The following is a 25,214-nucleotide window of genomic DNA, read 5'->3' as shown; positions in this document are numbered from 1 at the left end:
ATTTTAAGTATTTAAGTATTTCTGTAGAGTATTACTTATAAAATTTCAGAGTAATTCGTACAATGATTTATTAGACAGTATAAAAAATTTTCTTAAGGGAGATCACAAGCATTATGTGACTGAAATTAATCGTGAATGTAGTGTTTGAGCTACAATTTTTTTTTCTCCTTGCCGATATGGTGATTATTATGAATGTCCTTGAATTATTGCCTTTATGCACGCTGAAAGATTTAAGTAACGATTAGCAATGATCACGTGTTATAGCATCAAGCTATGAAACTTCTCTTTCAGGTTTCGCTTCTGACATCATATCTTGCCATGGATAGGTCAGAGGTATTTAGGGAAACCTCAGGTATTAAATCATTTACCGCTCATTGAATTTGTTGTGGAATTTTGCGTAACTTGTAGCTTACTTATGAGCTAAGCCAGAAAAACTACTTGGAGGTTACGTAACTGGCGGTAAAACGAGTCTGAAGATCATCAGGGTAAAAAGAACAAATGAAAAACATGAAGAAACTGGCGGAAGGTTGCATTCTGCCAAGAAGTTTTAGCACGTTTCGTTTAGTTTTTCCAGCAGCTGGGCTGAACTGGTAACGACTTGCAGACCAGGGGTGATTCTCCGAAACCACAAAGTTATCCGTACTTTTTACGGTTTAAGTGTTTTCTCTTAATGAAAAGTTAAAAAAGAGGTTGTAAAATTATAACTAGAAATATATCTAACATCTGACTTATTATCAAGATTCGTGCATTTTAAGCGAGAAATTCTGTGCCATTACTCAAAGCAATTGTATCGTTGATTTGTTTATGTTTAACCGAATAAAAAAGGATATATTAATATCCTTAAATTATAATCTTACAATGTGTTTTCTCTATCATTTCTGCATGTTTTCGGGGTGTAACGGCGCGTATTCCAGAGGTTCGGGTTCGAATTCCGGCGAGGGCAATGCTCAATTTTCATGCCTTCTGCTTAAAATTACCTAATATCTTTACAGTTGCGCCTAAGTTGATGGTGGATGATGATTCTTCACCACCAGGATTTGTCGATTGAGTCTCCCAATTCCCAGTGGCCTTTTAAGGTAATTTCTCCCTCCTTTGTGCATGCCTTCGTGGTGTAACGGTAGTAAACTCGGCTCGTATTAGAGATGTCCAGGTTAGAGTCCTGGCGAGGACGTTGTTCATTTTTCGTGTTTCCTACTTCAAAAATCCTAATGATTCTGCAGTCTCTTTTTCTAATATCTTATTATGCTGTACTCTGAATGCAAGGCTCGAATTAAGTAAGATGAATATAATTCGCAATGAAAAAATTTTTGCTAAGGAGCTTAAAGAGAAGGAAATTATCTTTTTTATACCCGAATTATTATAACACTCTTCTGTAGACGCAAAACAGTGGTTTAGAATCTCTTCAGGAACAGTAAGATTTATACAGACATTCAACGACAGAGAACTAGGAGGGTTTAACATATGAAATCTTTTTTTGCTAATCAATATTGTTCGATGAACAATGCATTCATGCAAATTACAAATCCTTCTCCTGGTAATCAAGCAAGAAGTCTTTGGTGAGCAATAAAGAAGACAGATTAATGAAATGTTCCTAAATAAAGTTGAATTGTTTAAATCCCTTAAACAAAAATTTTACGAATTGATTCACGTCTAAACAGCATAAATAATTTACACTCTCGTAATCAAACATACCTACTAAGCGTAAATGTAGTGAGCTATCAGTATAAGATTTGCTACTTGAAATTACTTTCAGTATAGATCCGTTAATTCCAATTACCGTCTTATTATTCCTCACAGCACTGCAAAAAATTTAAATTCATCATACAGTAGGCAATGTATAAGAAAGAATTTTTCATACAAATACTCTCTCAACTATAAACTGCTTAATGAAATATAGTTAAAATTATTTTGCTGTCGGTATTTTTTAACTAATTAGTAATAAATACTTTTTCATGAGCACTAGTATTTGTACTATATATATATTTGAGTAACAATAACATAATGTCTCCAACCCACTCTGCCCCATGTAGGGCAATTTAATATCCAGTTTATTTGTCTGACATCAGCCTTATTAACTTTCACATAGCTAATTTTGAGAAGTAATGCAAACAGCTCATTTATGTAAGAAATAAGAATATTAGTCCGGCCTAAAGATAAGAACTAATGATAGAATGTCGTTAAGCATTCGAAATAAATCTAGGATCAGCCTCTTCCGGGGGAAAACTAATGTCTTAATCTTTCTCAACCCTCTACGAAAGGGTGTGGAATGTACAAACCGATGTCTCGTCTAAGAACTTCTAAGGAGGATGTCTAATCAAGAAACTTCCAAGGTCTTCTTCCTTAGAAAAGTTCTTTGGTCTATGACGACTGTGCCGTCACTCTAATTGCCCGAAAGGAAAGCGGTTTGTCTGTATTATACCCCGAGACTGTCAGAGTACATATCTTCTTAGTAAAAAAAAATAAATAATAAGGGACTTCACGGAGGTTGTATTTGATCTATTATATTAGAGGTTGTTGGGTAAGATATCACACTTCTTTTCAATTTGCAATTAATCAACAGCATTTTTTTTCCTACAGAAACAATGAGACTTTCACGCATGCGAATTTTTCTTTGTCATTCGACGATATAATAAACGTACTTTCTGCATCTCAAAAGGGACACTCTTGATAAAATTGATTTTACCACTTTCTATCTTCAAATTTCTTTCATAATATATCTTTAAGGGGGACAATTTATAATCAAAAGTTCATAGGCTACCTACTTTTAAGAAACCTGTAACACATACTAATGCTGTCTTTCAGTGCAAGGTAAGTACTAAAAAGGCAAGACTAACTGTTTTTCTTTTTTTAATTGCAGTAAAAATTTCAGTTCTACTTTATGGGAAACTGGTCATAATTCTAAAGAATTCTACACAATGTTTTTTGGTTGAACATATTTTGAACATAATTTATATTTCTTGGCTGAACTATTCTGAATTATAAGCTGAAGCTTCTGAATTATTTTACTGAAATTTAACTTTTAACTTTTTCTCTTTAACGTAGAAACTAAGCAATTGTAGAGCATTATAGAAATTACTTCTGAAAGACTTAAAATATTCTTTTAGCTCGTCTTATCCTTACACGTATAAAAATATAACATAATTGGATGATTTTAAAACTAACTTTGGAAGTGGCTTAATTGCACTCATAAAACTAATAAAAAATTGCAGGCTAAAAATTTCAATTTGCAGGCTAGCATCTTACAGAGATCGCCATTAAAATTTTAAAAAATTATATATCTTAAAAATCTGATAATATAAAAATCATAAGTTTTAATTGCTGTCTGATCTTGGGATGCAGATTTCACATTAACATCTGAAATGTTTTAAACTAAGCAGGTATGCAATTATTAGCTTAAGAATTAGTCTCCCAGAAATTAAAGATACAGATTGTAAAGTTTTAGAACTTAATGAGAAAACCAAATGGCAGGAAATATTTTGTTCTGGTATTATTTTATCGTAAAGTAATGTGGAAAACTTCGGAATTATTTAATAAAAAAAGATTTAATTATTCAAAATGCAACTGTGTATTTATTTCTTTGGATCGTGCATTCACGAAGCTTTAAACTGTTTTCCCTCAAGGGATAATACGCTTTCTATTTTGCTAAGACATGAAATACACAAACTGAAAAGAATAAACATCTTCCAAATTGTAGCAAAAGAACACACCTTAGAGCTATGCCTTAAAATGACTAAGAATCCGCATATTATGAGTAAATTTAAAGTGCTATAATTACGAAGGTTACGTGAAACCTTCTCCCTCAGATGCAGGAATGAAAAATGCTCGTGTTTTTAGGAAAAAATTTCCATTTAGCCTCGGAATCTATAATACTGCACATTGTGCCACATTCCTGTTGTTTATGACTAGTTGCTTGGATTTCCTTCGAGTTGTTTAATAATGCATGTACGCAGAATATGCGGTTTTGATTACGATAAATAAACGATTAAAAGTTCAAATTCCTGTGGTTTTATGATGTACCTTTTATCAGCATTCACATTTGGAAGTCGATCTTTTTGTATGCATGAGAACATTATTTTAAAATGTGTCAGTTTAAACAGAATCAGAAGTAACCGGAATATATTACTTAAAACTCGTTCATCGAAATTTTCTTTGATGAAAATCTAAATTTCCTCCGCTTGTTAGGGTAGAGGACGTAAAAACGGATGTTACCAATTTATTTAACCTTTAGAAGACATTAACATAACATCAGAGCAAGTGCAGAAACTTACAATTACTAAAACATAAGCTAAATTTGCGTTCCTTTTGTTGAAATCTGGCCATCTCCATCTCGTGAAATATTTTGACCTTGAAACGCTGAATTTCTAAGTCTTAAACTTGTCATGGTTTTCGCTTCGTTGAATTCAGCTGAAATTTTATCGGCCATTAATTCGTTCAGGTGGAAGCGGCAAGACAAGTCAGCGTCCTTGTGTCACCATGACCTCATACTACCTTATGGCGGTTGTTAGTTTAGATGATTTGCTATAGTACATACCAGACGCAAACTTCTTGATGGTTTGTGATTCTTCAACTGTATGGAAGACACGTTTTATGTTTGCATGATTACATACAGCCATCTATCCCACTTCACCCATTATTATCTGCTAGTAGAAAAGAACAATCTGGATTTCGATATCTTACCAAAACAGCATACTTTGATACTTTAATGCGCTTCACCTTAAAGTTTGAAGTATTAAAAAAGCACTTTTCTTTTGTCGCTTGTCGGATATCCTGTTTAGGCGACATTTGTGCAATGCTTAAGTGTGCCACACTGAAGGAGATAAAATCCAAAATTCCAAATTTACTTTAGCATGATCTTTTAATAGTGTAAATGCTAACAGAAATTGTCTGTTGTATTTGCTCATCAATCTTTTCGACAATTAATTGTTAGAAATTTTGTTACAGTTACCTGTTCTACCTTCGACAGCTGGAATATATATGTATGTATATATGTATGTATTCAGCAACGACTCTGTGCTAAACATGTAGATCTTAGGCTTTGTTTTACACACACTTAGAACAATGTGTCGTTTTGGCTGATATGCTAACGCCCCAGTGAAGTGATATTCAGTACACATACCTATTTATCGTCTAATAAGCTTTATTCTCTTTCTAAAATGGTTATCTAAGGGAGATGACTATCAAGAAAGTTTTATTGTATTCATACAGAGGAGAGGTAATGTATTTAAAGGCTTCTACTTTTTTTTTTCCGTAAGGACATCAGATGCTCTTACCCTGGCTGTGCCTCTAACAATTTATTTCAAATTCTAAATGTGTAAAATTAAAATAAGTAAAAATTGTTCATGGAGATACGTAATACATTGTGTAAGAATTTTTTATATATATATTTAAATACATTCGTGGTTAATAATAATCTAGAACTGATAATAATCAAGAATTCGTTTATTCTCTTCGAATAATTCAATGTGCTTATAGCAATAAACTAGTATAATAACTAATATAAACCTCATACCGTACGTAAGAACGAACGGAAAAGAGCTCGTGACGAGTTAAGAGTATCTACATATCCTCCTGCCTTTCAAATAATTTTATAAATTCAGCAGTTCTCATCTTAAAATTAATATAAGTTATGCTTCACTAAACCAGAACTCCGGTAATAAATTATTCGTATCGTTTTTTGAATGTTTAATCCGAGTGTATAGTGTAGTAAGTTCATATTTATCAGATACAATTAGTCACTTTTATAATGAAACTTAAATATTGAAATAAACCTAAGAAACTTTTTCTGTAGATATCTAATTCTAGTTTCTATAGTGGGTATGGTTGTTTGTTTTTTGGCAAAATATGCAAGAGTTATCTGTGTGTTCGCCAGGATTTGAACCCGAGCCTAATTACTAATGATTAGCAACTCTACCGGTTGGCTGGTAGTGAGTTCTTCTCCGTAATTGGATCGCAAAGAATTCTTCCAGTTTGCTATTCTATTTCTTGTAAAAATGTTACTTCTTTGAAATGAAAATATTCCCATTGTCCTAGAATTCTGTATTAAAAAAGACCACATATAAATATAAAACTGTCATTTTCTTGGTCATTGCGAAACAGATTTTACGAAATCCTTTTTTTCTGTCTGGAACAAAAATAATATTTCTTTTATCATGTCAAATGCTTACTTTTATAAATAAAAGAATAAGAGTGTGTGGTCATGCTTAATTTCCTGGTATTGTTTGATCAACAGAAGCCACTTTTCTCCCTCTTGATGACTTATTTTTTGAACCCATTCTTTCCCTTTTATTATATAAACAAAGATGCTTGATCGCTTTTTGGTGTTAAAGCACGAAAACAGTGCTTCTGTTTGAAAGATTTATAGATAATAAATGTGGTTCACTTGCTTGATAATAGTTTCTCAAATCCAACATTTTTAAAATAGTTTCAAGCTTCAGAATAACTTCGAACGTTAGGAGACAATCAAACGTAAAGGATTAACATTATACGTTTACATAAAAGCAAACAAATATTACAGATGATTAGCATTCGATACGTAATTGCAGTTTGGTTTTACATTCATTCAATACATATACAGCTATATGAAATATAATATTATTTATATAATTTTTTTCATTGTATTTAATCCATGAGAAGCTCACTGATTGCTGTGTGAAACATATATTAACTACACAGCTCGAATTGGAAATGCAAAGCACTATAATAATTGTTGGAAAAGTGTGAACAAATGCTGTCTAAAAACATATATATTCCATGAATTTTTGCAAAATTGTGAGCAAACGCTGACTTATAATGATGTGAATTAAAATTCTGTATGCATCAATTCACTTATTACTTTTCATTTTCTCTCTCAAACTATACCATTTAGGCACTGAGGAAACAGCATTTTTAAATTTAGGAAAATCGCAAAACAGTGTTGCGCGCTCAAATTGTTATATACTATAAGTTTTTATTTGTTTATCTGGAGCTGTTTTAGAGGTTACATTTTTTTATTATCGTGCGTTTTCAGACGAATAGATTCCTATACACCTTTGCCTAAAATTTCGAGAATTCAAGATTTGCAGAACTTCCTTATAAACGCTGTCACAGATTTCCAACAAGAGTCGTGCTATCCATGGATTAGACAATATAATAGTGTATTTATCATTAGTGGAACAAGCGAAGTGTTTAAAAACAGTACACGTACTTTTTAATTACTTACCTATAAATTATAATATGTGTATTTAAACGATAAATTTTATAAGCATTTGAACGCTTACCGTAAATCAAAATAGATATTTCTGGCACCATATGCACTCGTGTGCAAAAGTAAAAGAATTTGAAAATTATGTCTATTTTTATGAAAAGGTTGGAGCCAAAGGTTTTAATTATGCCACTCAAAAATTATGCAAATATTCAGAGTCGAATACGTGAGTTTACAAGTGCGTCACTGCGGAACTGTGATTGTAGGGGGGGGGATAAAGGCGCACAAGGGGTTTTCAGCGATTCGCACTCCTTCACGGCATTCGCCGTGTTTCTCACAAGATTTGGGTAATTTTTGTAAGGTATCAAGTACATTGAGTAGCCACGGACGTACGGATTACAGTGTGAGATGGGGAAGTTCAGGAGATATGAGGCCGGTTAATCACAAGCGCATGCGTTTACAGAGCTCAATGTAACCCACAGGTTCGCCTGTAGTTCGAGTAAACAGTTTTAGGACTCTGGATTTATATCGAAAAGACCTAGACAAGGTCAAGCAAGAACCACAACGACAAATAAGAATTATTATTTGGCACCTTCAGCGTCGCGTCACAGCACTGCTGCAGTTTCACAGCTCCCACGTGAGCTGTATGCTGCCACTGGAACCCGAGTTTCACGTTCTTCAGTTGCCCAAAGTCTCTACGAAGTAGGGCTGTATGCCAAAAGACCCACTGTTCGCATCCCGCTCACTGCAGTACATAACAGAGTATGTTTAACATGGTGCAGACAACATGTGCTTTGGACGAGACTTGTGACCAGATAGTGGACAGATCAGTCGAGATTCAGCCTTGACATTAATTATTGGTACCTGTATCTGGACAGAATTTGGAATACAGTATCATCCCTTCCTCCTCAAAGAAAAGGATCATTACGGTGGTGGAGGTGTAATGGTTTGGACAGGCGTTTTGTTGGACGGCCGCACACCACTGTATGTGTTTTTCAAAGGCTCCCTGACTATGAGGTATAGAGAGGAAATCTTAGAGCCTTATGTTCGAATTTCCAGGAGCGCAATTAATAGACGACAACACTCGTCCACGTAGCACTCAGCTGGTCGTCAGTTACCTGGAAAGTGATGATATTCGCCGTATGGATTGGCCAGCCAGATCTACTAAACTTAAGCCTATAGATATGGGACGCTCTTTTTTTGGGGGGGAAGGGATTCTTGCCATTTTCCTCCAAAAGCCATCGTGGAGTGCAGGAGTGGAATCACTGCCACAAGGGACTCCTCAGTTGCCTCCTTTTTAGTATGCCCTCACGCTGCGCGACCTGTTTAGCTGTGAGAGAGGTTCGTACACTATATTAGATTCACTTTCAGTTCAGTATCACGAAGTGGATTTTAGACATTTTTTGCACTATAAGCTTTACTGATAATCATGCTTATATAAAATGCCTTTATGCCTTTTGAACGGTACATCTTTCTCCGGTATAAATTCTAAATACACGTTCATTTCAAATTTTATTAAAATCTGTCCATCAAATTTTCAGAAATTCGACATAATGTGCAAATTCCCTTAATTTTTCACAGGAGATTTGCACTATGTACTTCACTTTTTGCGTTCCGCTGAGCAAAGATTTCTGAATCTATTTTAATAGTTCAGTAAATTTAATGCTATAGGATTTATTTGTTGAACAAAAATTATAATCTAGCCTCAGTATCGATTGAAATGTTTCCTTCCCCCCCAAAAAAAACATAAATTTTAATAGTCAAGAAGTGATATTTCATACTGTACATACAGATCTCACTGCATTCGTAAGCCATGCTTGATCAACCGTCTGGAAAGCGTTTAATGCGAACTCTGCCATAAAAATAAGAATGGAAAAGCAAGGATAACATCAAAAATAATAAAGTTCCTTTATATGTAACATACGAAAACATCATGTTAAAAATTCTTTCAAATTTTATACAGGATCAACAAAACAAATTTTTGACGGGTAACACTTGACGGATAAACTTGACGAGTACAGGATTGAAAATTATATTTTTAGTTTCTTATCTCCAACTAGGAAGTGCAAATGCTTGAAAAAATATCAGAGCACATGTGATATATTTTCTTAAAGGAATGTTATGAAAAAAAAAAAAAAAAAAAAAAAAAAAAAAACTTAAAAGAGGTTTCTCTGAAAATTGCATTAGAATATTAAATTCAGTATTTTGATTAAAAATGCTCTTTAATTAAAAAAAAAGACTGCCCTTTTGATTTTTTTTTAAAATTATTAAATATGGCCTTTTACTCTTTTATATCAGTGAACTGAATAAATGCATTTGTCTTCATAATTTGGTTTTAAACACCATTAGTTATGTTTAGATTGTGCACATTTCCAAACTTCTGAATTGTGATGAGTGTCTCACGAATAGAAATCCCTAAAGGCTATGTTTTTGTGGTGGAGAACCCAATAAAAATTGAAACCTATTTTTTGTAACGGATTTCCCTGCTTCTTTCACTTATTCTTCGGCCGTTATTATTATTGCACATGAGAGAGAACAATTTAATGGTTCAGAAAATTTAAATCCTGATATGATTTCACCAGCGTTGCACATATTTCGATTTCACATACTATTTTCACAGTCACTGCTAGATAAGAATGGATTATTGACAAGGAAGCAAGGAAAACCATTCTGTATTTTTATCCAGTTGTAAATAAAACTATTGCATTTTTAATCTTACATAAATTTTTATTTTTCAAAATAAGATTACAAACTATCTTTTTCAAGAGTACTATACTGTGCCTAGAAATAAATATTAACTCCGCCCATCGTGAAATCATAAAAGTCGGCGAAGATCTTGTCAAAGCTACGCTAGTCATTCCTTTGGAACCATTTTCATGGAACTTAATGTCTCTTAATTGAATAAACAATCAATATTCGACCCACTCCCTTTTTGTGCTTCGTAAAAAGGCTTTTGTCGATTTCTATTACTTTATTAGGCCCTCTGGTTTTACTAAAAGATCTGTTTAGAATGCTATGAGTACAAGCTGTACGCAGGTGACTTTTGCAATCCATTACTGTTTTGTCGGTCATATTCGGCTGACCATGTCGTATTATATAAGATGTACTTTTCTATAGCAGGCTCCCATGGTTGTGAAAATAATCCACTGCTTACTATTCTAATGAAAGCAGGTCCAGAGTATTAATAATTTGTTTTCGAAATGCATGAAAAAGTTTCAACAGTAACAATCAATTTATATCCTTATTCAAAAAACCAAAATTTGTCTTATCGAGAATCAGTCAAGGTTACATCAACGAAAGCACAGATGTTATGAGTGCGTTGCTACATTCCACTTATGCATAACTGAAGTTAAATCGCACTATTTGACGACAGTTTCTGTGTTTGGTTTGGTTTACTTGACTGCGGCAAAGAACTCGAGAGTTTTCTACCTAAAAGGAAGGGACACCTTGGAAAATTTCCTAAGGGAAACTGGTTCGTTTACACGTTACACAGTCATGAGTGACAGGATAATATATACCTTCCAAAAAACCTAGTTCCGTACTTTTTTATAGATAGTTAACGTCAATGTTTTATTAGCTTAACTGACAGAAATTTATGTATAGAAATAAGAAACATGAAGCATGATTTTATGAAAAAAATTAAGTAGCAATGTTTGTACAATATAAACTTTAGCGTCAATGTCAGTTTTTTTTTTTTTTTTTTTTTTTTTAACAAACGTATAGAAAAGTTTAAACACGTAGCGCTTTAAATAAGTAGATAACTAGGTAATCAATTTTTAACATAAGAATTTCATTCATATGATTAAAACTGTGGTATGAAAAATTCGGTAAAGAATGAGGGAATGCTTTTAATTGTTTTTAGTTTTTAAAATGTATGCTTCATTTAGAAGTTCAAATCCCGGCTACTCATTATACACGTTTTATATTTGAAAAGGAAAAAAAAATGGCAAAATTGTTTACGAAGAGTTCTGTAATCGTGAATTTACAAAACTTTTCATGCATGAAATATCTAACACATTTACAACAATAACTCTGAGTAAAATGTATGCATATTATTTCGAAATGTTTAATATAATAATAAATTTTAAATGAACTATTTATTAATGCTTCCTACTAGTTAAAAAGTTTTAAAAAAGAATGCGTTTCGAGTTATTTTTAATTAGATGATAGTTAAACTGAAACTAAGAGAAAGTCTGTATTATTAATGTATCGGTCTCTAACTGAAGTTAGTACCTTTCAGTTTTATTTGATATAAAAATTTAAAAATCATTTCATGACGAAATTTCAATCATTTTTGAAAGAAACTGGAATTTATTATTCTCTGGCATAATAAACCAATATTTCTTTCGTTTCTTTTAATCATACCTGCGACTAATTTTTTCCATATGTTGGATACATTCTGAAAACATGAATCGTAACATATAACATCAAAATCAATTTATATATTATTTATTATGGTTTTTTAAATATATTTACATCTCTTTTGTTTTTCTTACAGAGCAATTCCTTATTACAGTGTCCAGATGGTAAGTTATATTCTTGACTCATATATTTATTTCTTTAGCGTAGCATTACAAACATAAATGTATTTTTAAAACCTTGGCAGTACAGAGGCATTTTAGCTATGGCATGCCATTTTATTTGACAAACTTACCAAGAAGCAGATTATAACATTCTGTATTTACATAAGGCTGTTCATTCAATTTTTACAATTTTTAATAATATGTATTGTTTTAATATTCTTCAATAATTTTACATAAAACTCTCACTTTGTTTATTTATATTTTATAGTTTCAGAACATTCAGACCCAACTTCTAGATAAATGTCATACCTAAAATAGCAGCACTATTCCAATCGGTGTTATGAGTGGCTGAAATCATGTTTAACTATAGTTATTTTGCAGAAAAGAGCTTTTAAACTGCGTCAGTTCAAACGTTTTCTTGAGAGACATAAAAAAAATTGATTTATATTAGTATATTTCCAGATTTTAATGTAAATAGAATAATTTTAAGACAAGCATGGTTATTATAAACATAATTTGGATACTTTTTTCTCGTTTATGTCATTTATCAATTGAATATGAATATGGCAAATCTAATTAATTAATCTTTGGCGGTAGTCATTGGTATCTTTGATGGCTGTATGAATAATCCAATACTAAGCCAGATCTGAGTAAGGATGTCTGGACCAAAACATTTGATTTATGTTTATTTTACGTAAGCGTGAAGTCCAGAAACAACTAAGTGTTTTCAGAATGTGAACTCAGCCCCCCTTGGAGTAGTAGCTGGTTCACAAACCGTATACCAACAGGTAGCAGCTCATATCCCTAACTAGAAGAATCGTCATTCTACATCAATAATCAGCTCCACTAAAACCAATAAATAATGCTAATGTTGAAGTTTCAGCAGGCTATCTGCAAAGGAAAGTCATAGAATCGGCTTCAGTCGCTTCAAGGTGTTTGTATCCATGCGTTCTATGAGCACTTCTTTCGAACAAAAAGCGATCTATGTCAATAAAAGATACGAAGAAACACTGTGAGATAGTATCATCAGAAGGTCAAGTTGTACAAATGTCCAAGGATCTAAATATTTTATAAAGCTTTATATCTAGACTCAAAAAGATTCCGAACTGCCAAATACTATTGAGCATAGTATGGACAAGACCACTTTAGTGTCATAACTGCATGACACGATAGCTGTGCGACCATAACTCCTCGATATCAACTAACGGATTGCATTACACCACCAACTGGACAGCTAGCTTTCTGTTAGGTTTTCTACCTATTGATGTCCAGATGCTAGCAAATGATACTAGCAGGACCACAATTAAAGGTCAGTCTAGGTCAGCTGGATCAAATAGGCATGCACTGATAACAAAAATTACATAAGTTACATACAGTTGAATACAGTAAAATTTACATTCACAAACAGAAATACGAGTATTTAACAGGTAATATTTCGAGTGAAAATATAATTTGTTACAAAGTTTAAATATATAATATGCTAAAATACCGCAGAAATTTGCCTACCGTTTCAAGTATTGATTACTGAGACATAATTTAGAAGAATAAACTGTTATAACAAAATTAAGTTACATTTTAAATGATGTCCATCAAAAAATATTTTTTTACAGTAGTGATCAAGTCCATGTGATAGCTTGATTTGGCTCCATTTATAATTTATTATCTATACAGCAACAAAAAACAAATACACATGAGTTACCCAAGAATGGAATATAAAGAACACTTGTAAAGATCCTAAGTTTTACTAACGTTTATTTTATTTTAAATCTTTACTATCACTTCTTATTTTCTACTTCCGGCCAGAATTAAAAGCTTTTACTTATTTATGCAAATTTGTCTTGCTAACGCCAAGTACTTAAGTTGTGGCTTTTTGCCAAACAAGAGAGAGGAAGGAGTTATTAGAAGCAGGCCGCTTGCCATAGTAGTTTTACTCGGTTGCTGGTTGCCTTCAAGGCCAGAGGTTTAATCCTCGTGATAATTTTAAACGTATCGTAGTTTTAGCAGCTCTCTGTACTACATACGGCTTTTTGTTAATTAACGGCCAATCTTGGAGTTAGGCACTTGTTTATTAATCCAAAGTTAGTTTAGTTAGAGTTTTAGTTAATATTTTTATATTCTTACGTTCAGACCACAAGTGGTTGGTCTCTGTATTCCGAAGTTCCGGAAATCGTTGTAAAGAGAGAAAAATAAAGGGTTTTGTATACCCTTCCTGTGTGTATTGTCTACTTCACAATTTATCAAACATAGCTTGAGTAAGCTCCCTGTTCCGAGTCAGGACAGTTGATGTTTCCAAAGCAAGTAAAGAGGAATACCAGTCCTGATACACTGTACAAGATTTGAGACATAAATAGGATGCTGTTTTACTGCTAGAAGGTATAAATTAATATTCATAACAAAATTTACCAAAAAAATCTCCTAGCTACATCCACATCTCTTAAAGGTTTATATTAGGTGAAATAAAACAGAACTTTAAAATGCAAGGATGCAATAATCTCGTAGAACAAAACTATAAAATAAAGCCTTTGGTACAGACCTGTTGAAGTCTGAGTTATAAGACAGGTAATACCAGGACAATGGAATTATCATATGTATTGGACATACTGCGTGCACTTTATTAAGCCAATAGCAGACGAATCTTCAAGCCCAATATCTTTTTTTGAATACTTTGCCCTGTCTCATAGAAAGAGGTAACTTATTCATGGATCACAGTGCTTTATCTGAACAATACTTATTCATCTTGAGAGTCTCAGGGATACGTTTCAGCTCTTTACACCGAAAGTAATTTCTATGGAGTGCTGATTTTCTTGACGTTGGACCATGTCAGAGTCACGCAAACTAAATACCTGTTACCAGTGTTAACAACCGTCTTGCATTAGTGTGGCTTTCTAATGTTGCTGTTAGTCTTGGATTCTGAGCAAAGGAATGCCATTGTGAAGCGAATGTGGCATATGAACGTCAACAGCATGAATTCGTGACGCACATAAATTAACAACTCCAAAAATTCATTATTCTTAAATCTCACTGACTGTGTATGGAAACCCCCTCGCAATTTCACCACAAACTATTCCACAGTTTTAATACTGCTTGTTATAAAAGGGGTTTCCTTCACTCAGAAATGCTAGCCGATCTTATTAATAGTATACAGAATTGTTGTACGACATATATGCTATTCAAGTAAACTGCATCTCGTGTTAAGCATTTGCGCGTCATTCGTGTCACAAGTGAAATTATGCTGGACATTTCGTATCCATGCATATTCCCGTTCTTTTTAGAAAGAAACATTGCATAGACCCACATTTCTTCATTTTTATTTCATTTTGTCTTAAGTGTAATTTTAGATCTGATTTGTATAACTTGATTTCATAAACCAGCTGATATTGTAATTCTCTTAATTTATGGACATGAGTATAGTTAACTGTTAATTTTAACTATTGAATAACTGTTTAATTATTTTTAGTTTAATTATTTTAATTATTTTTCAGACTTAGTTTTCATATTATTTTTCAACTATTGGTCATACATTTTGATGTGATCTTTAATCCCCCCCCAAAAAAAAAGAATTCACTGTCCCTATAATGTGCTGTTCCTTAACCTGTTAGAATCTACGATAAATACACCAGTAATCCTGGAGTAATGCCCAGTACTTTAGTAAGCATTGCAATAATAAATAGTTCATAATCAGAAAAATTCTTACATTTGTGCTGGGTAAGAAGATTCAAATCATGTAAAATAGCTCACGGATCGACTGGAACAGGCACACGTGTAATGCGATAACATGCAAAGGTGTCATTTACTGTCGGCAAATAACATTTCTTTTATGCAGATTAGTGTAATCCTTAATTAACTGGAAAAAAAGAGAAAGATGATTGACCTTGCTGGGAGCAGAAAATGGAAGTCCTTGATCCTAACGGTTGCAATGAGTGTTAATAGCTCCGTAAGCTGACTTTGTAGAATATTAGTACACCGATCCTTCAAAAAGAAAACAACTAAGTAAATCTTAAAATAATGCTAATTGCTTCAAATTAATTGCCAAATTGAAAACAAACTGAAAAGAAAAATTACTAAATTGCATGTTCAAGCTGTTTATGATACGTTACCATTACAGATTCACATATTTAAAACGTTTTTAAATCATTTTCCAAATTTAATGTAGTTTAGGTATCTTTTTTCCCACACTGAATGCATAAATAAAGAATTAAAACAATTCCAAAATACGAACTTTCTCAATGTCAAGGATCGCCATCAGGTTTTTCTTGCCTTATTCAATTTTAAAGCGAAACCGTGATGGAGAACAATTGTCTCAGAATTCTATTGTCTCAGCCCTCCGTGATGACCTAGGTACCGAATTCAATAATGATGGACTGTCATTACATGACACAGCCGAACTTTTAGGTCACACTCCTAGATCGTGATTCTTTTCTAGTCGAGTTCTTTGTTTTAAAAGAATTATGACTAATTCTCTTATGAAATATTGAAAAATAAAAAATATTTTTTTCTTTTTCTTAGTAAAAGTTATGCTTTCAAACTTGAAATAAATATAAAATGAGATATCTTTAAATTATTCTGCATCAGTAATAAACATTTAAAACAAAAGTTTAAAGAAAATATTGTAAATTTTAAGCATTAAAAAACTGAAATTAACTGTATAATTGATTTATAGGAACGCAATAGTATTTCTTAAATTGCAAACACTAAAGATCATACCATCATTAAAAAAATGAAGCATTTTCTTACTAGATTTTTATTCGTTAAAGTTAATATCGATGTATTGGGCCTTGTCAGATGAGCAGAGTCTATTACGGTTATAAGGTATTTTCTTCTCCTTTCCGCACGCCTTCGTGCTATAATTGGAAGCATACTCGATACGTGTTCGAAAGGTCAAGGTTTCGAGTTTTTGTGAGGGTACTGCATATTTTTCAGTGCTCCTGCTTCAAAAAAAAAAAAAAAAAAAAAAAAGTACCCAATGATTCGACAGTGACGCCCAACTAAAAAGTGGTGAACAATAATTCGTCACCACCAAGAACTGGTAATTGGGTCCCGTTATCTCCTTCACCCTTTAAAAGAGAGAGTATATAAGGTATTTTCTCCCTCCTTTCCACATGCCTTCGTGATGCAATTGCAAGCATACTTGACGCGTATTTTGAGTCCGGGGGAGGACACTGCACATTATTCATGTCTCCTGCTTAGAAAGGACCTAATGACTCTACACGGTCTAATCTGGCCATAAAGTTAAAAAAAGGCTAAAATTAAAGGTAAATAAAAAAATAAGCTAAATTAAAACTAAATCATTAGGATAATAATGAATAAGAAAGGCATTAGAAAGAGGGACAAATGAATAGGTACCCTGAATGTTATTTGTGTAAGTCACTAGGAGATAAGAATATATGCAAAAAGACTTCACAAACTGTACAAGAATTGCATTCTGCGAAGTTATTCGTAACGAATTTAGTATGCCAAAAATTTCATAAATATGCTCATGCAAATCTTCTCAGCGTGTATAATTTCTTTGGTTAATGCAGAAACATTTGCCAGCACAAAAATAAAACTATTAATTCTTTTGAAAAATAAAAATTACAAAATTGCTCATGAAGTGCAAAATAGATAAAGAATAAAGGAGGAAAAGAAATTCAGTCACAGAGATTTGAACTTCCTAAGACTTTTAAGATCTAAACCACAAAATGTTTAATGTTTTTGCAAAATAACATCTTTGCAATTTCTTTTCTTTTCTTTTCTTTTTTTTTTTTCGAAATAGCAAAGTTTATGTTACTTATCTGCAGTTTTTGTAGACCATTCCTGGAAATTTTTGTAATGAGTTAACGAAAATATCTGGAATTAAAACCTTGGTTTAGAATGGAACTTAGTAATTCATAAATGAGTCCCTTTCCATTGCAGTTAAAATATATTTGCGTTCTACGGGTTCGTGGATTTGGAGTGATTAACGACAACACTTGATGAAGAACGAAAACACAATTTATTAGCCAGTATTACTCAGGACAGCTCCAAAAACACGTTTGCAGTCGTTGAAAAACTACGAAAAGCATCAACACAGCCTTCAACAACACAGCCTTCAGACTATTAGGCTATAACGGGGAAGAGAGCTTCACGGCAAAGCTCTAGAGTACAGCTCCCGACTTGGTTCGGTCGTTCTCGGAACTCAATGTATTCTCGAGACCCTCCACGCTACAACTTGTGATGCACTCGATAGCTTCAACGATGCACACTCTCGGTGCACCAACTCGCGATACACTCACGATTAACTGACGAACAACTTCGACACTAGATTGTTACACGGGCAGGGTTATGTAGCTTTTGGCCTGCCTTCGAGAACATTCTGGGCCAAACCCGTAAGAATTCGTTTTAGAATGATCTCCATCCGTCTACGGTATATCGCCAATTTTGTTGCCAAATGTCGCCAAATGGGTGAATTTCGCATCAAATATGGCAACCCTGTCTTCCCTTGCCGTTTTCTGGCAACCCTAAACCCGCCTTGCGGGAAAGCTATCTTACTGCGGCGGGGCATTTCGTAAGAATGTCGAAAAGGTAATGGCGGTAGCGAAATGACATCGACAGAATATTGATTAAAGAGGAAGTCATGATACTACGGGTTTAATTAATGGCCATCTTGAAGACGTGATTCAGAATAAATTCAATCGATACTCACCGCCATCTTGAAGCTTTATAAAACAGCTTTATTAGCAGTTTTAATAATTAACATACCTTATTAATTCCATACGAAGCACATTATTTAAAAACAAGAATTATGTGCTCTGTGATTAGCCCTATTCTATCCACTTCAGCTAGACTGTCTGTTTAATTTTTCAGTCAAATTCAACTTGCATACATAAAATGCAAATCGAGAAGGACATAAAATTAGAATGCGAAAGAAATTTCCGATTATGATACATTGTACGAAAGGTACTACAGCTGTGCCTCCCTTAACGGACATTCTACTCTAACTCACTCTCCTCATCAAGGACAGTTGCTGAATCCTTGGAGCATCCGAAAAAGAGATCAAAGTACTCTCACTGCACAGGGCTGTAGGGGTAAAATTGAATAAATACACTTGGAATAGACACTTTGGTACTATATGTATCTGCTAGTGAAAAGTTCGACTGTATATTGTGAAAGATTTTAAACGACATACTGTAAAAGGTATTATCATTTACTCTTAAATTAACATGTATTCTCTAAAATTAAAAAAAAAAAAAAAAAAGCACTGCTCTTGCATGAAAGCTAATATCAGTGAGGGTTGCTGTTCTGAAAGCTGTAACTCACTTGTAAGCACTTAGACAATACCTTGGATAATGACGATGATATGATATATTTTAATAATAGAATGATAATAAGAATAGTATTTTTAATGTTAATTAAGTTTCCATATTACGCCGAATTAATTTAATGTAAGGTTTTTATAATCGGTGTTGAGTTATTATTAACAGAATTTAAGTGTATTTTAGTTTTCCCCTCCGTTAAGCGAATAAATAATGAAATCATTTGCTGCTTACATCATTTGAACTTCCGAGGATCAACGAACTAAACTTTCTCACCACCCCCTTTTCCTGACATCCCTTTTCCTTTCGTTGGCCTGCGCGAGCTTTGTTTGGAGTATTTATGTGCCCTCAGACGACGGCAGAAGTATGTGATGTACCTACCTCAGCGTGATCGAACCGGAACTAAACACGCAGATGCAATTTTCTTCACGTGGATGATTTTTGAAGGTTGCTCAATTATTTTCTCATTTGTTTATTTGTTTTTACTTTTCTTCTCAAATACAATAATAGAAAGATATGAAGATGCATTATGGGTACTGTAAATAGACTGAAAGTAACATTTCTGTTTTCATTAGCAATTTTTTTTTATATGTAACATTTGCTGAATACGGGCAAAAAGCAACATTATGCATATTATTCTAAATTTTGATAGCTTGCGAAAAAAAATCTGAAGTCCACGCTAATTTAAAATTTGCAGATATATAAACACATGATCCACAGAGGTCAAGGGATACATTAGTAACCTTAAATTCCGCCATATATTACTGAAGTGGCGTTTTTAAAATCATAATTCTCGAAGACTGATGTTAATTTCCGTTAGATATCTTTAGAATCAGGCTTCTGAAATCAAAATTGATAAAACATTCTGCCTAAAACGAAATTTTTTAGGTGAAAATTCTCAAAAATGATGCAAAATTCATCTAAATACCGTTCGAAAGAGGTTTTAGAAGTCAAATTTTTCGAAAGTGATTCAGAATTCCGCCACGTAGCACTAGATTACATTTTTGAGATTAAAAATCTCGAAACTGAGTGGTACCGATTCTGGTACATACTGCTGAAATGGGAAGTCAAATTCTCAAAATCAGGCCAAAATTCAGTTACATACGGATAGCACGGGGTTTTTAAAGTTACATGGGCAAACTTTTCAGGACTACGAGAAATACGAGTTTAAAACTTGGTAATTTCTCAACGATCAGCTTCGAAGTTGTGTGCTATACTGGTTATAAGATATCAGAAGTGAGCGTAGCCCGACCCGCTTAACCAACAAGTTGGTCTTATAACAGTATTTTTTCCCTCCTTGCAACATGCCTTCGTGGTATAAAGGTAGCATACTCGGCACGTATTCGAGAAGTCCAGGTTCGCGTCCTGGCGAAGGCATTGCACATTTTTCATGTCTCCAACTTCAAAAAAAAGACCTAATGACTTTACACTGTAAATTAAACATTCCTACTGAATTTTGAAGTATTTAATTTATTTTTCGGATTTTGAAATCTAATCTCAATATTTGAAGACCAAAAATGAATGTGATTAACATAACTGTTAAAAAATGACTGTAGCTGAAATTGTTGATTTTTGACTGGATAGTTTGCGAATAATAAATATAACATATAATTTTCTTTCAATGAAGTTGCATTATGCATATCATATATACTGTCAAATCCCGTCAACAGAAATTCCAGTATAGCCGACACTTCCCCGAAGCAGCCAGATCCAATATTCCCGAAACCTCGAAATAAAAGATCAGTTTATTTCTACTCAGCGGGCTCTCCTTGATAAAGAGAAAAAATCTTTGTTCAATGAATGTCCGCTAACGGGATGTCTTCCTTGATTACAAAATAAAATAAAATATAAAAAACAAAGAAATATTTAAATTAAAAATATCTGAAATGTTTCAGATTTCAAATTACGTCCAAAGGGGCGTTTTTTTTTTAATGTTTTGTGTGGTACCTTTATTTATTAAATATCATCTTCTTTGCACTTACACCATAAAATTCACTTCGTAAAATTATGGAGCGTTTATGAAGTTTAATTTCTTCCTTCGTCAAAATTTTCAAGAAGTTCGACGACTTTTAATCTAAACCCTTATGTTTCGTACTTGTAACTTTATCCGTTTGGCCGACGGAGCATTTTCCAGGTCGCATTTTTGTTATTGTGCATTTACTATGTTAACCTGTTAGATCTGGCAACATGAAAATAATGTCATAGTTTCTGATAATTGGCAACTAATATATTCCGCTACGCAAAGAATGCTTCCTTACAAAATATACTCGCTGTAATAACTGTTTCTATTCTCTTTAAGCATAAATAATTAAACAATTTCGTTAATAAACACATCTCGTTTCTGATTACGCTAACTGCGCGCGCTATCTACGCACACCTCGCTTTTTCAAGGGGATATTGTTTTTAATAATTTTCATAGCATACATCAGATTAGCTATTATTTTTCTTTATGAGACAGGAATTTAACCAACAAATGGATGTCTGGATTGCAACAAGGAATTTTCAATATTTTGCCACCACTTCATTTCTATGAAATAGTATGTTAGTAAAAGCTCGTAATCATTTTAAAGAAGTGAAATTAGGCACAGGAATTATATATTGCTAGTAATGAGTCCGAAATAATTAATTCATTTTATTTAATGACTATTATAAAATTGCACCAAGGCCTTTTTAAGAAATATAGTCAATTTACTGTGACTAAGTTGTTTAAATTAATAAACTATATAAAGTTATTTTCTAGTATTAAAAATAGGTTAAAAAAACTACTGTTAAATATTCATCTAATTTTTTTTTCATGATAACGTAATTTCTATTTTATTTTTAAAAAACTGATTTAAGAATATTAAAATTCGAAATCTTATCTAATTATTGAAGGAATTAAAATCGGAGTTCCACTGCCACCTTGAAACTTCTTATTCTTGATAAAATAGCACTATTTACATTTATCAGACTGCCAGTAATAAATAACCAAATTCCTACAAAAAATTCTTTATCTTTGTGTCAATGATATTATTTGCAAAACAAAACTTGAAATGTAAATAACCAAGGGGGGGGGAACACCTAAGTATGGCATTGAGCTATCTCATAAAAATTTAAAATTCATAGAACTGGACAAACGAAATGACTAACATAATCATATTTATTTCGTTAATTATCTTTATAATTCTCCTTTTGATAATATATTATCCATTCGAACGGTTTTGTCCTTTCTTGTTTTTTCTTTCATTACATTTGCTATCGAAATTATTGACTGCGTTCTCCGAACAACGAGATCTCACCTCCCCCCTCCTCGCATACAAATATAAGAAAGGTCACTTGTTCCTTGTTAGTGCTTTTTCTCTTTTATCAAAAGAAGAATCTTTTAACATTATTTGGCGGAAGTTATCGACCTTCCATTGTTCTAAGCAAACAATAAGTCTTTTGAATCATAATCGAAATGGGAAACGACAATTATTTCTAGGATGTAAAAGTGCAGCTTTCTTTCATAGCTTTCTTTTCTAATTTCATCCTTATTGTCTTAATTATTTCTATGTAATTTACTTATATCACCTTTAAAGGAATTGTAAAGTGATTTAACGATATATAAAACCATTTTGACAATAGAATAAAATATCAATTCAGATATAATTAGAGACTAATTTTCCATTAAATGCTGATAACTCCTTTCGAAGGTGCAGCAGCAGCCGAAAATCTCTAAAAACTGGTAGTTCGGTCCGAGGTTCGATTCCCCCGAACGGACTGCTGCATGAGCGTTTTCGTGGTTTTTCCCATGTGTAATGTGTATACGATCCATTTTCCCTTGGAAAGTCCTGCACGAAGACATCCCTTCCTTCCGTGTGGTGCCTAAGAGCGGAACACGTAAATAAAAATAATAACTCATTTTTAAATGAATGAAAGATTAAGGTTAAACGTATTTTCTAAAATTTAGTCCTTTAGCTTATTTAATTAATTTTTTTAATTAATTAAATATGTAATTTGAAACTTTTTACACAGTTTTACAACTGCTTTTTTATTATGCAAGTAGGTTAAATCCAACTTGAATTACACGTTTTTACATATAATACAGATTTTACTTTGCTAATAATTTTTTTTAAAGATACTCTCATGAAATAACATAATACTGCTATTTAAATGAAGTTATTAAACAAAAAAGTTCTTTAGGTTATTATACGGCTCCAAAATTTGTAACAGTCGCAAGTCAATGTTAGAAAGAAGTCGTCGAGATTTTTAATTTTTAATTATTATTTTTCAAGAAAGTTTACAGTATCAGATAACTTCATGTAATCGAAATGGATTATCAACGGAAAAGAAGGGATACAAATTTTTATTATCAAAAATGAAAAGAAAAAGTTCTAAGTTAATGAAAAACATCATTTCGAATTACTGTTTGTAGAGTAATACGTTTTTAATTAAAATTCCATTAGTTAAAATATAAATATTTATTAACCCTTTTATGAGAACGTATGTTAAACACCTTTCGCTGTTGGGCCAGCTTTTTGAATAGAAAAAGATATGGTAAAAAACAAAAAGAACGAAAATAAAAAGCTATATTTTTTACTACGATCCTCTTTAATAAATTCCTTCACGTTTATTCTCACCTTCCTGTTCCTCCACTGACAACTCATTAAAGGAATACTATAACAATAAAAAGAAGGTTGCAGACATGGAGGGAAAAAAGCTACGTCTTCCCAACCTGATTTTTGTCGGAAGTGGGAAGAAAACTCGTTCCACGGATAAGACAAACGAAGTTTGCCATCAAGTTGGTTTTAATCATTCTCTCCTCTGGCTATTTTGCATAGCAAATAATTTTTTTCACTCGATCAAGTTCGAACGGAATTATCACCTTATGATTTCTTTACAATAAGTATAAATAACCTAAATTTGGTTATACTTTCTAACGCAATATTAAAATAACATATAGAGTATTTCTGTTTGATCATGCTGTTAAAGATAAGAATCAAAAAATACTAATAACTTCGAAACAAGAGGAAAATGATTTTCAGACTTTGCTTATCTTCGTGCATCAAATCACGAAACCGAACGTTGCCTTTTGAACTACTTAAGCTTTCTAGGAATAACTTTAGCTTGACGTAATACACTGTTTCGCATCTAAAAATTAATGTTAAATTTTATAATCTATATTATATTTCCTTGCATTGTGCTTTGCAGATAAAATCAATAGTTAATTATAAATAAAATTTAATGTGCATTAAATTAACTGTTCGTATTTATTTTACTTGCGGCAAATAAAACAATCCTTTCCAAACTGTATCAAAGATTTTAGCTAAAATATGAAATTGTTTTGATAACTACAATGAAAAGAATAAAAAAATGTCGCAGAACGGTACAAAAAGTATGGAAAAAATTATTCTTAATTTACCTTACTTAAATATTATTTACGAATTCAAAATAAACAGTGCTAATCGTGTGTTATACAATATTTAACATAGATTTTAAAAAAAAACTGGAAACCTTTATTAAATTTATGGTTTAATTCAGTTTACTGAAATAAGACAAGAAGAATTAAGCCTTAAATGAGGGTAGTATATTAACATTATCATTATAAAGGCACAGTACATATGAAATAAAAATAAAAATTCACGAAATAAACTGAAATATATTTTAAATATAATACCTAAGGATAGGCTTGTCTTTTTAAAGACAGCGGCTACAATTTTAGGAGCATTTTGAGTCGTGAAATGAAATAGCTTCCAAAAGTGTTCGCACACTTCAGAGTTTCAGTGGAATATTGTTTTAATCATTAATAAAAACTGATATTTCAGAATGAAAATTCTTTGATAATATCTATTAATTTCTCTTAGCAAAAATACGTTAATTATTTTATAAACATGGTAAAAGTTTTTTTTTAAAACAATAATCAAAAAGTAAGAGGAAAGTTACTTCAGTTTTCGTACGCTTTAAAGAAATCTGCACATATCAATAAATATTATAGTGTTTCTGTTAGATAGTATTTTTAGGATATCTTGCAGCATTTATAACAGCTTTCAAACGCTTGTGCATAGAGTTCACTAGTAACTTTTTTTTGTAATATATGCATCAATGTTCTTCCATTCTTCCATCATTCCTGTTTTCAGTTCGGTTTTCGTTTTAATGTTGTGTCTTCGTACTCTAACCTATGATTCTTTCCAAATGCGTTCTATCGAGTTTTAATCTAGTGATTCAGTTGGTGTTTTCAGAACTCGTAGATATAGACACACACACCAAAGGCGAAAATTGAGG

The 25,214-nt window shown here is 32.5% G+C and overlaps 1 protein-coding gene across 1 annotated transcript in view; it reads left to right on the top strand.

Moving 5' to 3' along the window:
* LOC118190575 (uncharacterized) overlaps positions 1 to 25,214 on the top strand; it is a 216,653-nt gene that overhangs the window by 27,972 nt on the left and 163,467 nt on the right. The window contains exon 2 of the mRNA XM_085820802.1: positions 11,679 to 11,706. Coding sequence (XP_085676928.1) covers positions 11,679 to 11,706 — 28 coding nt within the window. The remainder of the gene's footprint in view (positions 1 to 11,678; positions 11,707 to 25,214) is intronic.

This window comes from Stegodyphus dumicola, chromosome 7 (genome assembly GCF_044657685.1).
Source record: "Stegodyphus dumicola isolate Sdum_Otavi_A_Nest chromosome 7, ASM4465768v1".
NCBI classification, from domain to species: domain Eukaryota; kingdom Metazoa; phylum Arthropoda; class Arachnida; order Araneae; family Eresidae; genus Stegodyphus; species Stegodyphus dumicola.
The sequence above is the reverse complement of the archived record's forward strand: the minus strand, read 5'-3'. Positions and strand labels throughout refer to the sequence as shown.